This window comes from Myotis brandtii, unplaced genomic scaffold (genome assembly GCF_000412655.1).
Source record: "Myotis brandtii unplaced genomic scaffold, ASM41265v1 scaffold1162, whole genome shotgun sequence".
Classification (NCBI taxonomy): domain Eukaryota; kingdom Metazoa; phylum Chordata; class Mammalia; order Chiroptera; family Vespertilionidae; genus Myotis; species Myotis brandtii.
Window position 1 is genome coordinate 257,867 of NW_005354021.1, and position 17,153 is coordinate 275,019.

A 17,153-nucleotide genomic window follows, 5' to 3' on the forward strand; every position below is an offset into this window, starting at 1 on the left:
GACACTCTTGGTGCACCCCCTTGTGGGCTTTGTGCACAGTCTTGTTGTAGTTATGCCTTGATTGTTGTAGGTATCACTGGGAGGAATTGACCTCCAGGCCAATTGGCAGTGAGAATCAGCTGTGTCTGCAGTGGGAGAACTTCTGTGCTGGAGACACCCCTCCAGGGCAAGACTTGCTTCAGTGGGGCTTTGGTGCTCACTGAGTCTGCCCCCTGAGTGTGTCCTTTATGGATCAGAGGAGCTGTAATCTGGATGGTCCCACTCTGACCACCAGGCACACTGGCTCCTGGATCTCTAAGGAGGTGCTAATCTAGCCTCTGCCTGAGGCTACCCAGCAGAAGCCAGCTGTGAAGCAATGCAAGCTGCCCTGGGGCCTTGGGGCAGCTGCAGTTTGTTAAGTAATTTTCCGGTTGCAAAGGGCCGGGCCTTTCATATGCAAAAGCCTCCGTGCACAGCTTGGACGGGGCGGGGTCCCAGGGGATCAACAGGGCGGGCTGAACGAGCAGTTATGGATGCTCTCAGTCCTGCCCTCAGAGGCCCTGCTTCTCAGTGTCCTGGCAATCACTTCGAGCACCTCCGAGAGAAAGCTGCCCTCGAGTTCCGACTGATGCCAGACAGTCCCGTTTCTCCCGTATGAGTCTGGGTCCCCAGAGACTCGCCCGGAACTGGAGCTCAGAGCTTGAGACTCCCTCCCAATTGAAAAAGACAACCGTGTCCTCAGCCGCCAGCCCTCTCCGCATGCACCTCCGCATCTTTGTATTTTACTTCCGCACTGCACCTCCTCTGAGTCTCGGTATGCTTTTCTCTTTCCTTCTAGTTGTAGAATTTCCACTCAGCCAGCCTTCCTGTGGTCCTGGATGATGTCCGTTCCGTCTTTTAGTTGTATTTTTGAAGTGGTTGTGCGAGGCAGCAATCTTCGGTGTTTACCTATTCCGCCATCTTGGTTTCTCTATTCAAACAGCACTATTTTAAAGAGAGGTAGATCTGGCTAGGACTTGAAGGTCCAGGGAGAGGATACTCAGGAATTGATAGGGTATTTAGTAATGATGATTGTATGAGAGAAAAAGATTATAAGATAAATGACATAATGTAACTTCAAGGACTGTGAGAGGAAACAGATGACCTTTTCATTAAAATACATTGAGGCCTATGAGTTGATAAGTGATGTGGATCTTTACAAAATTCCAAGAAGAATTATAAGGTAGAGTAATCACACTTATTTATAAAATACTTATTTTTCAATAAGAACCCAAAGTCCATAGTCCCTTTAATGAAGAACCCCCAAAACTTTCCTAAAATATCCATTCACTTTGGTAATGCTAATCAATTTATTCCATAGCAGCAGAACTCTGCCCAATTATAGCAGAGGTATTAAAAATCATGAATATGTTAATATGTTATAACTACCATTTCATTTCATTGGTTTATCTATCTACTGAAATCCCTGTGAATCCTTATTGCCAGATTAAAATAGAGGTTAGACTACATTTCTAAATATTAAACCTTACTTATATATCTGATAAGGGTCTAAATTTGTAAAGAACTCTTACAACTCATCAATAAAAATACAAATAACACAGTTTTTAAAATTAGCAATGGATTTGAAAAAACATTTATCCAAGAAGGCATACAAATGACCAGTAAGCACATGAAAAGATGCTCACATCATTGGTCATTAGAGAAATGCAAATCAAAACTACAATGAGATACCACTTCAAAATCACTACAACAGCTATATTTTTTAAAAGGGAAAGTAAGTGTTGGAGAAGATGTTGAACTCTCATGCATCGCTAGTTGAAGGTAAAATTGTGCAGCTGCTGTGGAAAACAGTTTGGTAATTCCTAAAAAAGTTAAACAGGGAATTACTATGTGATCCAGAAATTCTACTCCATGTATATCCCCCATCACCACCACCAAATTAAAAACATATGCTCACATAAAAACCTGTACACAAATGTTCATACGCAGCATTATCCATAATAGCTACCAAGTGGAAACAACCTAATGCCTATCAGCTGAAGAACAGATAAATAAAATGCTGTATATCTATACAATGGAATATTATTTGGCAATATAAGAAATACAGTATTGATACATGCTACAACAAAGATGAACCTTGAAAACACTATGCTAAGTTAAAAAAGCAAGTCATACAGGACCATATATTGTATGATTTCATTTATAAAAAATGTCTGAAACAAGCAAACCTACAGAGACTGAAAGTAAGGCTAAGGAACATGGGAACTTGAAGGATGTAGTCTAAGAGGTGTGAGGTTTTGGGGGGGATAATGAAAATGTTCTAAAATTGATTGTAACAATGGACACACAGCTCTGTGAATATACTAAGGGTCACTGAATTGTACACTTTATTACATTTTTAAGTAATCTTGTATTGATGCTTTGAGAGAAGGTAACATTCTTTTTTTGTTTTAAAATGTATTTTTATTGATTTCAGAGAGGAAGGGAGAGGGAGAGAGAGATAGAAACATCAATGATGAGAGAGAATCATTGACTGGCTGCCTCCTGCATGCCCCCTACTGGGGATCGGGCCCACAACCCAGGCATGTGCCCTTGACCAGAAAGAAACCCGGGGCCCTTCGGTCCACAGGCTGACACTCTATCCACTGAGCCAAACTGGCTAGGGCGAATTGTACACTTTAAATGGGTGAATTATATACTATACAAATTATATCTCAACAAGCTGTTAAAATACTAAACCTTATAAATTATCAATCAATATTTATTGAATGTCACATTATCAAAGTAGTAGAGTGCATGAATGATAAATAACATTTTTTATATCAAGAACATAAATAATTCTTGATCATCACTTTTAATTATCATAATCTTTTAAAATAAAAATTATTAAAAGTTCTATATGGGAGAACATATTATGTTAATTACCTTAGGTTCACTAGGTCCCAATTTGGGGTTAAGAATTCCTTCTAAATACGAAGCTTTTTCTCTCCATGTAGGCAGATCTCTATATTCTTTTTTCATTTTTTCCAGCCTAAAGAAAGAAAAGACAGTTATAGATTTAAAGAGCAAGAAAAATATGTATGGTAGATTCACAAAAGAATACATATAGTATGATCCATTTTTAAAAGTTCTAAAAGAGGCAAACCAATAATATATTGTTTAAGGAAACATTGGACCTAAACTATATATTATATCGGACTGGCTTAACAGTTACAAAACATTCCATCCAATAGCAGTAGAATATACATTCTTCTCAAGCACATATGGAGTATTCACCAAATTAAAATAATATGCTTACATAAAAACCTGCACATGAATATTTATAGCAGCATTATTCATAATAGCTGCCAGATGCAAATGCATATCTTCTTTGAAAGTATATACACCCAAGAGTCTCAAATTAGTTCTATAAATTTTCAAGTACAATGTTTGGCACTCGATAAAAACAACTTGGTATATGATAATATAAGATTTGACAGAAAACTATAAGAAAAAAGTCATCAACAGAAACAAACTTACAGGAGGAGATCCAGATAATGGAGAAATGATTCATATATTCAAAAAAATTAAGAGCTACAACTGAGAACTTTGGTAGAGAAATGGAAACTATATAATAAAGGGAAATTCCACAACCAAGAAGAAGAAAACTGAAATTAAGAATTCAATTGGTTTAACAGCTGATTAGGTACAAAGAAGAATGAACCAGTGAACTGTAAATAGGTCAGAAGAAAACACCTAGACTGAACTACAGAGCAGAGAATGAGAGGCCTAAAGATTCCATTGTTGAGTCAGAAGGCAGAGCAAATATTATATTTCCTCCTGTGAAAGAATTTCAATCTAAATGGAACCAAAGGATACAAAATGGAAAATCTCACCCATGTGAACTCAGAAAAACAAAATTTAAGGACTGAAAAACTGATTTCCTATAAATCCCTAATTTACAGAAAACTGAAAATATTAGAATTTTCTTAAATGATAGGAAATTAATCCAGGGTTGCCTCACTCATATCAACCTGGGAAGTTTTATGGTTCCCAGATCATGAACAAGAAATTACCCAAGTCATGTTGGTCTTGCAAAATAGTTAAATTGAGCTGTTTGTATGACTGGCTGACTGGTTTTCTCAGCTCAGGGAATTTTCAAAGCTCGTCTCCATTTGTTTTTTATTTTTCCAAACTCTACATTCCCTGTCCATAAATACAGTCTACCCCAAACCCTCAAATGACTTACTTATAGCTTGCTACAATTTGCATGTCCTCTGTTATTCCTGAATAAACTAATGTTTTCGACAATTTTTACCTTGCCTCAGTTTACCTCTTTATTTTCTTTTTTTTTTTAAATATATTTTATTGATTTTTTTACAGAGAGGAAGGGAGAGGGATAGAGAGTTAGAAACATCGATCAGCTGTCTCCTGCACACCCCACACTGGGGATGTGCCCGCAACCAAGGTACATGCCCTTGACGGGAATCAAACCTGGGACCCTTCAGTCTGCAGGCCGACGCTCTATCCACTGAGCCAAACCAGTTAGGGTGTCCTCTTTATTTTCTTGACACTACCTTATGAGTTCTCATTTCTTTTCTTGCCATAGCACTGACTTTTTAAAACACCTAAATATGATAAGCAAAACTCAGGTATAGCCTCTGAACCCATGAAATATAACCATGATAAAGATTCAGATTAATAGCAAGCCCATGCCTCAAAGGAAAATATTAATATACAAGTAACACATACATAATATTTTAAATATATTTTATTTTGTTTTTTACCTTTCCCGAGGTTGTTGCAGAAGTTTTTCAAGTCGCACTGGAGGGGGCTGGTTGGATTGGTCTTCCGGAGGTGGCATCCCAACAGTAACTTTCAGGTCTGGGGATAAGAATGCTGGATATTCTATTGACTGTGGTATAATAATATTTCTGCAAAATGGCAATAAAGTTAAATATTAAAATTACACAAAAGTACACTTCTAAAACCGCTGGTAGCTATCACTTTAGAATCTTTCTATTTTTTACACTGTAAGCTCACCCTGTCTACCTTAAGCCATCAAAGGACAAGCTGGAAAAGAAGACAAAGTCAGAAATCCTCAGCGAAGTGCTCTATGAGTACTCCTACTACTAAGATCATGGGCAGCAGAGTGGGAAGGAAGGACCTAAAGTTCTAAAGAGAAATGGAAAGTGTTTGAGCCCGGACCTCACTCCTAATCTCTATCTCATGGCCCAGTCAAGTTGACACATAAAATTTACTACCACATCCACCTTTTGTCAACTCGGCACCCATAAACATTTCCTTAAAACATATTTAGTCACCAACTGAAAACAATAAAGGTCATAATTCCTCCTAATCTGCTACAACTATCCTACACACAACCAAAAACTCACTAGCCTCTTCCTCAGAAGAGGAGGTGCAAAGTCCTTTACCCTTCTTCTCGCTATCCTGAAACTTAAATTCTATAATGCAAGGTTAACAATATTTAAATATTATGATGTAAAGACAACATATCTTATGTTAAATGATAAGAAGATAAGAGAGGGAAGAAAATAAAGATATTTGCGATATATAAGGGTGTCCCCCCCAAAAATATTTGTACACACACTTTGAATAATTATTAATTCCAATGGGTTAAATTTGAAAAGAAAGAAACATCAAGTGGGCTATCAGCTGTTCAGTATGTATACATTTTTTTTGGGGGGGGGGGAGACACTGTATTTTCAGATCACTTGGTAAATGGGCCAGAGTAGCACACCCAAATGAGAAATGTGTTGCCTCAAAAATCCAGAGGCTCATTAGATGTTGTGCCTCTTTTTTTGTTTAGGAGGGGCCAGACACAACTTACCCTTTACCTTAGAAACGTTTTGACAAGCTCCATATCACTGATTCCTAAAATTTCACTGTGGTAGAAGGCACCTGAATTTTGTCAGATTTATTTCCCACCCTGACATGCAAATGTCTTACCAATAAGTCTAGAGCTATGTATGGTGCCAGGAGGGTACTAGAATTATCAGGGGGATCACTTGGTTAATTATATAATTGTCTATCCACTGTTCTGTACACCTGGAACTAAAAAATAAAAAAAGTATAGTTCTTGCTCACTTGATCTAATCAGCACAATGTCATCACTGTGCTGGACCAGGGTGATAAGTTGTTTAAGGGAAAGGTGAAGAGTCCTGTGAAATAAATTGGGACATATAGGACTGGAGAACTGATACACCCCTCAGGTAGAACAGTGAAGGTGTGTTGCTGGCCATGCCAGCTGATAGCAATCTGCTTGATGGTCTATATCAGTGGTCGGCAAACTCATTAGTCAACAGAGCCAAATATCAACAGTACAACGATTGAAATTTCTTTTGAGAGCCAAAATTTTTAAACATAAACCATATAGGTAAGTACATTGTTATTAACTTAATTAGGGTACTCCTAAGGCTTAGGAAGAGCCACACTCAAGGGGCCAAAGCGCCTCATGTGGCTCGTGAGCCGCAGTTTGCCGACCACGGGTCTATATTAACAAGCCTGGAGAAAAAAGCATATGCCAAGTCAATAGTTGCATACCAGGTACCAGGGAATGTGTTAATTTGCTCAAGCAAAGAAACCACATCTGGAACAGCAGCTGCAGAGTCAGCACCTGCTTAAGCTTACAGCAATCTACTGTCAGTCTTCAAGATCCACCTGCTTTCTGCACAGGTAAATAAGCGAGTTGACTGGGGATGTGATGGGAATCACCTCCTGGATCTTTCAAGTCCTTGATGATGGCACTAATCTCTAATCCCTTGAGGAATGTGGTGTTGCTTTTGGTTTACCATTTTCCTGGGTAGAGGTCACTCTAGTGGTTTCTATTTGACCCTTCCTACCATAATATCCCTCATTCCACAGGTCAGGGAACCAACGTATGAATTCATCAACTGCTGAGTATATTTCTTTCAACTATGTATTCTGGAATGAGGGAAATAATTCATGGCTGGGTTTGGGGACCCACTAGGCCCGCTGTGGGATGGATCAGAGTTAAAACTCCATTGATTACCTGACCTTCATAAGCCCCTGCTCTGACTGGTCAACAACAGCGATGTGTTGGACCTTCTGAAATTAGTGTCGGCTCAAAGCCAATGTCCAGTAACTCTGAAAACTTGGATTATTTCCTTTCCCTAATGCACAGTTATCCTGGTAAAATGCTAATGGCATTTTTTGACCACAGACAAACTTTTGGCTGGATTTGGAAGTAACACTGGAGTGTGTGGAAGTCAGGTAAACATTACTATACTGCAGAGCAGAAAACTAAAAACTATTAGACATCTTGATCTTAAAAGTCCCTCACTTCTTTCTCCAAAAGGAATATCCCACTGGCCACCCCTCATCAGGCCACCCCCCTCCTTCCCTCCTTCAGCTATGAAGCTGTCACCCACCTCCTTTATTTTTCTTATCTCCAGACCTCCTCACCAGCTCTCTTCAGGACTGTAACCAGAAACTCAAATTTTCTTCCTCCTTTGTAAGCAAAACAATTCACTGCTCTCTTTACCTTGGAGTCTAACCCATTCTGGCCATTTCCTAACACAACCAAAATGCTCACCGATCAGATTCAATGTTTGAAAAGCCACATGACCTGACAGTGTTAGTAAACTTAAACACTTACGTCACAGGGTCTTTTCTTTCCGGAGGTGGTGGGACATTCATAAACATAGGTGGCTCAACAATTTTCTGAAGAGGTTTTAACTGAAAAAAATGGTAAGTATATTTTAACACTGTTTAACGACAGTTACAGTTCACCCTACTACTACTATTCTCCAGGACTATAAAATAGGCCTTAAGCAATACATATAAGGAGAAAAGAAATTAAAAGAGGAAGAAAGAACTGATATCTACTGAGCACTAAATATCTGCCAAAAGGGGAACTAACCTGATGTGAAAATCCATAACCAAAGTTTCCATAGGAGAACATAAAGTCCACCTCCATCCTGCAGACAAACTAAACATGTGGCAAACTTACTTTATTGTTTGATCAGAAAAATATTTTAATCAAGAAGTGATAACAAGTGATATTTTTACTTCACAAATTTATAAGTTAGAAAACCAAAGCATGAATCTCCTGATTTACAAACAAAACAAAAACAAGCTAATAAAAAACCCCACATTTACACGAGGAAATCTTATTAAAAAATCTGAAATTACTGAAATTTTAAAAACTTTTGGGTTAAAGTTAGGAATGTTATATGACTAAAATATGGAAAATATCAATTTATAATTGTTAATAGGATTATGCCAAGATACATATATATGTATGTATATATTCATATACATGTATATATATTTTAAAGTATTTACACTTCTCTCACCTCCACTTCCATTTTCAGATAATTTTTTTGATTCAGACACTGAACTCAGCTCGCTAATATGTGAAATAAAGGAGGGTGTCAGAAGTAATAACCTCAAATGTCCATCATTCTGGTTTTTTGTTTGTTTGTTTTTTGGTTAATCTTCACCCCATAATATGTTTCCATTGATTTTTTTTTTAAGAGAAAGTGGAAGGGAGTGGGAGTGAGAGAGAGAGAAACATCAATGTGAGAGAGACACATTGATTGGTTGCCTCCCGCACGCGCCCCAACCAGAGCCGGGGATCAAGCCTGCAACCGAGGTACATGCCCTTGACCAGAATTGAACCCAGGATCCTTCAGTCCACAGGCAGACACTCCATCCACTGAGCCAAACCAGTCATCATTCTATTTTTTATGTCCTTGTCCCTGTTTTTGCTATTGACAGCAGAACCCTCTCTGAACAGAAGTGCAATTAATCAAGATAACAATTTTAAGTACTTAAAAAGAAATTCAAGTCAGAACTGTAACAACTCTTCAGAAACTCCTCAAGGAGAAAAGTACAGCTTCCTCTGCAAGGGAGGATCCTGAGGCTGTGCAGTCAAAGGAGCAGTGGAGGCATCTTGCTCTCTTCCCCAATGATTCTCATTTTCTCATTCACCATTTAGCAGTCAGATAGTTTTTTTTTTTAAAAAAAGGTGGAGATAAAGTTTTTATGAATAAATATTGTACTTTCTATTTAATATATTTCCATTAATTCAAACAGTGTCTAGCAGGATACCAAAAGAATAAAAACAATAGAGGCTACAAACAGTATCAGAGTAAAGTTATGAAATGTTAATTAAGTTTGGGCAAAAACTTTGGAAGTTTCAGTAAAGCTCTTACTGTGTTTTCATTCAACATCTGAAATTCTTCAGTAAAGCACCCTTTCTAGAAAAAAGTAATAAATAAAATTCTTAAATATAGACTCACTCATGTATATAATCTAAACCATTTCATAAATTTTAAAAAAATCAGATAATGATTTTAATGCACATACTAATTTAATAGCTAATTACAAATAAAATGAATATTTGGAAGGAAATCAAAATTCTAGGTTGAACCAAAAATAAATATTTATATTTATGTTTTAGAAAAAAATCTTCCTGCTAGTTATAGGTCCTCCTTTTGGAAGTCTTAAAGGACCTGCCTACAGTACTTTCAGGAATCATTTCTATAGTTTGTGATTGAAGGGTTACTTAAACATAAATTTAAAAACACACACACAAAAAACAAAAACCATAAACCTACATGCTAAGCTGACTCCTGACAGAACTGGAGGCTTCTCCCATCTTTCAGAGACTGTTGGGATCTTTTAAACCAGGTCAACCTTTGGTGTCCTTGGTCACCATCTCTGGTCATCTCTGCTGTGTTATCAGTTCTCCCACTAATCCAACATCCCACAGTTCCCTTCCTTCCCAGCATCTTCCACCTCGACTCGTGAAATTCCCATTCCATGATTAACAACTTTACATCTTTTTAAAAATATATTTTTATTCATTTCAGAGAGGAAGGAAGAGAGAGAGTGAAACATCAATGATGAGAGAGAATCACTGACAGGCTGCCTCCTACATGCTCCCTACTGGGGATCGAGCCCACAACCCGTGCAAGTACCCTGACTGGGAATTGAAAGGTGACCTCCTGGTCCATAGGTTGACGCTCAACCACTGAGCAACGCAACAACGTTACACCTTTAACGGATCCACTATACCTCCCCCCTTTACTTTACCTGAGACCCAGTTCACCACTAAACTCCAGTGAAGGACCACCTACCTCCAGGTCAGGAGGAGGGGTGACATCCTCCACACTCCCTTCTGCTGTTTCCAGGTAGAGAGGAGCAGTTTTCCTCTTTTAAGCCTCATGCTATCTGGCATCTCTTTCAGACATTCCAGTCACTAATCACTAATTCTCACTTAGTGAAACATGGATCAGTCAAAATAATAAGAACCAATATACACTTCCCCTGGATGAAACACCGTCTAATTTAACGAGTGTTAAACTGTTTTAACATCTGGCCACGTTTATGTCGTCTGTGTGTCCACATACACATTTACTGCACAATTTAGAAGTTGCAGCGTCATCTCACTTGACTCCTAAATGTCCAACTCCCCCTGCATACTGTAAAGATAAGGATAGCCTTCCACATGACCACAGTATTGGCATCAGACTTTAGAGAACTAACAATTTTAGAATTTTATATAATATGCAGTATATATTCAAATTTTCCTAAATTTCACAAGAATGTCTTTTGTAAATTTTTCAAATTTGTATTCAAAGTTGTTGTATCTCTTTTTAATCTTGAACAGTTGCTCCATTTTTTTTAATGACTTAACTTTTTAAAGAAGCAACGCTGGTATGTCTCCCATTATGCATTTATCTGACCATGTCATCATTTATCTTTTTCCCTCTTCCCTAAATGTTAGGTCAGTTAGGTCTAGACTCAGGTTAGTACTTAAACGTTTTGATGAGAATAATTCCTAGGTTGTGTACATCATATTGTACCACGTTAGGTGTTAAATTGTCCACAATCTCTATGCTAAGTTTAAGCTCTTGGTTAAAGTGGTAGCCACCACATCTCTCCACTGTACAGGCACTTTCCCCTTTGTAATAATTAATCTGTGGGCTCTTACTGTGTGGCACCATGCAAATATCTTATTCCCCAAGCACCTTTTACCTAATGTTTTTAGTACCACTGCTAACTTTTTAAAAAATATATATTTTGACTTTTTACAGAGAGGAAGGGAGAGGGATAGAGAGTTAGAAACATCGATGAGAGAGAAACATCAATCAGCTGCCTCCTGCACACCCCCTACTGGGGATGTGCCCGCAACCAAGATACATGTCCTTGACCGGAATCGAACCTGGGACCTTTCAGTATGCAGGCCGATGCTCTATCCACTGAGCCAAACCAGTTAGAGCCACTGCTAACTCTTGACTGAATTTATTTACTATAAAAAGTTGTAAAGAAACCAGAAACACCAATCAGAAAGGATATATGCACCCCTATGTTCATAGCAGCACAATTCACCATAGCTAAGATCTGGAAACAGCCTAAGTGCCCATCAGTAGATGAATGGATTAGAAAACTGTGGTACATCTACACGATGGAATACTATGCTGTTGTAAAAAAGAAGGAACTCTTACCATTTGCAACAGCATGGATGGATCTGGAGAGCATTATGCTAAGTGAAATAAGCCAGTCAATGAAGGAAAAATACCACATGATCTCACTCATTTATGGATAATAAAGACCATTATAAACTTATGAACAAAAATAGATACAGAGGCAGAGCTGCCTCGAACCAACTGTCCAACTACAGTGGGAAGGCCGGGGAGGGTTGGGGGGCAGGAGGGGGTGGTAAGAGATCAACCGAAGGACTTGTATGCATGCATATAAGCATAACCAATGGACATAAGACACTGGGGGGTAGGGGAGGTCAGGGGATTGTCAAGGGCGGGGGAAAAAAAGGAGACATATGTAATACTCTTTGTAATACTTTAAGCAATAAAACAATAAAAAAAAGATTTTAAAAAAGTTGTAAAAATGGTGAGTTTGTATTTCTGTCACTCCTTCTACATTTATAACTGGCATTCTTCTGTTTAAAAATAAAAAGCTTCCCTTTTTCTTCCCAGTCTCTCTCTCTTCTCTCTGTCATCACCAAGGATTCATTGATTTTTCCTTAATTCGAAATTTGTAACGTGGGAGGGAACACTCCTAGGAAGGAGAAAGCAAGAGAGAAAGACTCATAAAATCTGTATATAAACTCTGTCCAAAACTTTGGCTGACTCCTAAATGACACAAGCACAGGGCAGACGGCACGCAGCCCAGCTAAGGATAAAAGACCTGAAATTTATGCTGCCAACTAAGAGGTAGAGTTAGTGGTTTGAATCTTATTTTAAAATATTTCAGAAAGCGTAATAAAACATGCTTAATTTTTCAGGTTGTATCACTGCCCTTCCAGAAAATAAAATTTCAAAAACATTACACTGTTATAAACCAAATCTCTCTCTCCTTTTTTTTTAACAGCCAGAGGGAGATAATGTTTCCTGAGCACATGAGTTTGAAGGCAGATAATAAACAAAAGGAACTCATCAGGTATAGGTAAATCTTAACAATAAACACCAACTGGACAATGTGATACCAAAGTAAAAATGTATTTGGATACATACCTGAATTACTTCATAAAGGTGTACCTGAACACGCCCTAACAAAATATGCTTTTCTTTATTATCATATTGCATTAGATCCAGGTAAATATTATTCCGTGCATCATTTTGACGTCTGGGAACCTTGATAGAAAATACATATAAAAAGAAGCATTAAATTTTCAGTCTGAATTTCGGATATAACTTCTGAATAAATACATCCATAAACTATATTATATTATGTGCATAGTCTAATGATTAGTTTTCATGTTATTAGTCATAACTTTTCAAACTCAGAGACACTTATACTCTAATCTCACAAAAATCAGAATCTTCTTTATGTCTAATGTCAATTACAGTCTTTTTGAAACACCCATGCCTACATTCTCTCTCTTTTTTTAATCCTTACTTGAGGATATGTGATTGATTTTAGAGAGAGGGGAAGGAAGAGAGAAAAAGAGAAAGAGAGAGAGATGAGAGAACATAGGTTGCCTCCCATACACGCCCTGACCAGGAATCGAACCTACAAACTAGGTATATTCCCTGGCTGCAAATGGAACCCGCAACCTTTCGGTTTACAAGACAATGCTACAACCAACTGAGCCACACCAGCCAGGGCTACATTTTCTCTTTTAACTCTATACAGAAGTTTAGCCTCAACACTCTACTGAAACTGTAATATTAAAGGTAATCCAATATCCAACCCAAGTAATCTAGGTAATCCAAATATCCAATACCGAAAGACATCCAACATCCCTTTCAATCTTTTTTTAAAAACTTTTTGATAAAATGGACATCGTTGTCTCAACTTGGAACTTTGAAACCTGTAATACCATTACTATGTCACCTTTAAAATCCATACTCTCTTGCTAATTAGAAAAATACCTCATGCCTTCCTACCCCAAGATTCTAAGTCAGGGGTCCTCAAACTACGGCCCGCAGGCCACAGGCGGCCCGCCGAAAACATTTATCCGGCCCGCCGGGTGTTTTTGCCACCACTGTGTGCATAGGAATTTGTTCATAGTTTTTTTTTTTTTTAACTATAGTCCGGCCCTCCAACGGTCTGAGGGACAGTGAACTGGCCCCCTGTTTAAAAAGTTTAAGGACCCCTGTAAAAGTGTTAAAAAAAATTTAAGTGATATATAACTGACATCATTGTATTACTTTTAGGTGTGCAAATAATGATTTGATATTTGTATATATTGAAAAATGATTATCACAATAAGTTTAGTTACCATCCATCACCATACAGTTAGAATTTTTGTCTTATGGTGAGAACTTTTAAGATCTAGTCTCTTAGCAATTTTCAAATATACAATATAGTATTATAACTATTGTCACCATGCCATACATTAGATACCTAGAACCTTTTGACCACCATACCCATTTCACCCACCCCCAAAACTCCACCTGTGGCAACCACCAATCTGTTCTCTGTATACGAGTTAGGTTTTGTTTTTTTGGTGGTGGTGGGTTTTTTTAAGATTTATATTTATATGAGATCATGCAGTATTTGCCTTTCTCTGTCTGACTTATTTCACTTAGCATAATGCCCTCAAGGTCCACCCATTTTGGTGCAAATGGTAGGATTTCTTTCTTTTTTATGACTAAATAATATTTTTATTAAAAATATTTTAAACCTATTCATCCTTGATGGATTCTTAGTTTTTCCCCCCCATGTATTGGCTATTGTAAATAATGCTGCAATGAACAAGGGAGTGGAGATATCTTTTTGAGATAGTGATTTTGTTTTCTCTGAATAAATACCCACAAGTAGAATTACTGGATCATGTGATAATTCTATTTTTAATTTTTAAAATATACTTTTATTGATTTTAGAGAGGAAGGGAGAGGGAGAAAGAGATAGAAGCATTGAAGAGATAGAATAATTGATCAGCTACCTCTGAGCCATGCTGGCTAGGCTGTAAATACTCTTTTTTTAAAAAAATAATATTTTTTTATTCACAGACAATAGGGTGCTGAAGGCCTGGGGTGGGGAGGGCAGGGGCTGGCTGGAGGGAGTTAATGGGGGGAAAAGGGGACATATGTAATACTTTCAACAATAAAGTTTTCAAATATATATATTATTATTGATTTCAGAGAGGAAGGGAGAGGGAGGAAGGAAGAGAGGGAGGGAGAGAGAGAGAGAGAGAGAGAGAGAGAGGGAGAGAGAGAGAAATATCAATGATGAGAAATGAGGTTTTCCATAGTGGCTGCACTAATTTACATTCTTATCAACAATGCACAAAGGTTCCCTTTTCTCCAAATCCTTGCCAACATTGGCAATTTCTCATCTTTTAGATCATAATCATTTTAACACGTGTAAGGCAACATCTCACTATGGTTTTGATTTGCATTCCCCTGATAATTACTGAAGGTGAGTACCTGTTGATCATTTGGATGGCTTCTTTGGAAAAATATCTCTTCAGAACCTCTGTCCTTTTTTAATTGTCTTTTTTCTATTAAGTTGTATCAGTTCATATATTTATAAATATTTGGATATTAACCTTTTATCAGATATATACTTTGCAAATATTTCCTCCCATTTTGTAAGTTGTGTTTTCATTTTGTTGATGAGAGATGTATGCTCTCATTTTGCTAGTGAGAGTATACATATTTGAGGGGATTACTATAAAGACTGAAGAAATTAATGCATGCAAAAATAATTGGAGAGATTTTATATAAGAAAAAAGAAAAAGGGGAGATGAGAAAAAATGGTGTGCTATGAACGGAATGTCTCCTCAGAATTCATGTTGAACCCTGAACCCCCAGTGTGATGGTATTTGTAGGTGGGGTGTTTGGAATGTAATTAGGTCATGAGGGTAGAGCCCTCATGAACTGGATTAGTGCCCTTATAAGAAGAGGCACAAAAAGGATGATCTCTCTTTGCTCTCTGCTACATCACTACAACAATGAGCAGAGGGCCAGCTGCAAACCAGGAAGCAGGCTCTCATTAGACAAAAGATCTGCCATCACCTTGATCTTGAACTTCCCATTCTCCAGAAAGATGAGAAATAAACGCTTGTTGTTTAAGCCACCCAATCTATAGTAATTTGTAATAGGAGCCCAAACGGATTAAGACAGGGTAGGCAATGGGGGATAGGAGGGTAAGAGCAAGACAGAGAAAAAATGCATGTGTGATAAACCCCATACAGTAAGATCTCAGGGAAAAAGACCACCAAAATTGTGCATTTTACAGTAACCTATTTATTTTTTTAAAGGGTACTGTTTTTGTTTCTTTCCTATCCCTTCCCAAAGGATATAATTAATGTAGCACATTTGAAACAAATGTATTCTTATATCTAGGAGAAAACGTCAACATTACCTGTACAGAAAAATACTTCACTTCATCAAACTTAATAAGAGTTTTCCTTTCATTAATGACAAATGGTATATTTTGGGTTAGCAAGCCACACAGTTTTGTACATTTCACAATGTTGTTTATAGAGATACGAATGAAAAAATTGTTCTTGTGCTGTACATCGACTGAAAACACATATTTAGGAAGCAAATTTTGTTGTAATTAAACAATAACACATTATAAAATTAATCTATTAAACAATTCAGGCTAAAACTTAAGAATCAATCAAATAAATAAAGAGGTCATTGTAGAACACATTAAACAATGAAAAGTCCTTTAAGATAGTATTTTTGCCCATCAATGTTAGGTACAATATAACTAGGAAAAGGTAGATTCTTTCTTAGATCAATTCTCATATTTTTATAGTCACATTTCCATTATAATTCCCTTGCAAATTTTTCTATATTTTACGGTGAATAAGCATTTACAATATATAGTTGAAAATTTTTGGTAAGCATAATTATATAGAAGTTTTAAAAATATATCATTTGAGAGTAATTTCTTTTTAATTTTAGGACAAAATTTAAGGCAGTATTCTACTTTAATTCACTACATACTCACTTATACTATATTGGCTTGTTCTTTTACTTTTCATAGCACTCCATTAAAACAATATTTTTTTCATCATTTAACTAATTATCTTCAAAAATCTCTTTATGTAGAATTCTTTTCTCTAATCACTTATATAAAAAAGAAACACCAAGTCTTCATAATGAGACTGGGTTTATGCCATGATAAATCCAAGAAGAGGTAGGTATTCAGCTTACTTAAGGGTACCAAGGTAAGCCTCCCCCTACCCCCCCACCAAGATAAATAAATCCGTTTTAAGAGAAGCACAGTTATTTCTTAGAAATGAATTAGTAATATATATTCCAAGAAGACATAATATATATTTTCCTTTAACTTAGATGGTGATTGAGTTAGGTTAAAAATCTTTTGTCACTCTCCACATCCAAGAGCGACATTTCTTGTTCTCTGCTCTTAAGTCTCGCCTGGACCAGTGACTGCTTTAACATGCAATGGACTTGACCAGGCTGGGACTAGGAAAGGCACTAGTCAGGGTGCAAAATTTAAGGGGACACCAACAACTTCAGTAATGAAAATAAGTAGTTTTTTAATGTAATCCTATATAATAAAAGAGAAACATGGTAATTAGCGTACGGCCGCTACCCTTCCCATTGGCTAATCAGGGCGATATGCAAATTAACTGCCAGCCAAGATGATGGCCGGCAGCCAGGCAGCTGGAAGCGAACATGAGGCTTGCTTGCTTCAGTGAAGGAGGACTCCAACGTTCCCCGCCTGCCTTGCCGGCCTCTGAGCTGGCAGTTTGAAAC

The 17,153-nt window shown here is 37.4% G+C and overlaps 1 protein-coding gene across 1 annotated transcript in view; it reads right to left on the reverse strand.

The window, feature by feature from the left end:
• Positions 1 to 17,153, reverse strand: part of ALS2CR11 (amyotrophic lateral sclerosis 2 (juvenile) chromosome region, candidate 11) — a 62,734-nt gene that overhangs the window by 38,252 nt on the left and 7,329 nt on the right. The window contains exons 4-10 of the mRNA XM_014528685.1: positions 15,784 to 15,944; positions 12,483 to 12,602; positions 9,159 to 9,203; positions 7,862 to 7,930; positions 7,598 to 7,677; positions 4,746 to 4,892; positions 2,905 to 3,010 (exon numbers count right to left, since the gene is read on the reverse strand). Coding sequence (XP_014384171.1) covers positions 2,905 to 3,010; positions 4,746 to 4,892; positions 7,598 to 7,677; positions 7,862 to 7,930; positions 9,159 to 9,203; positions 12,483 to 12,602; positions 15,784 to 15,944 — 728 coding nt within the window. The remainder of the gene's footprint in view (positions 1 to 2,904; positions 3,011 to 4,745; positions 4,893 to 7,597; positions 7,678 to 7,861; positions 7,931 to 9,158; positions 9,204 to 12,482; positions 12,603 to 15,783; positions 15,945 to 17,153) is intronic.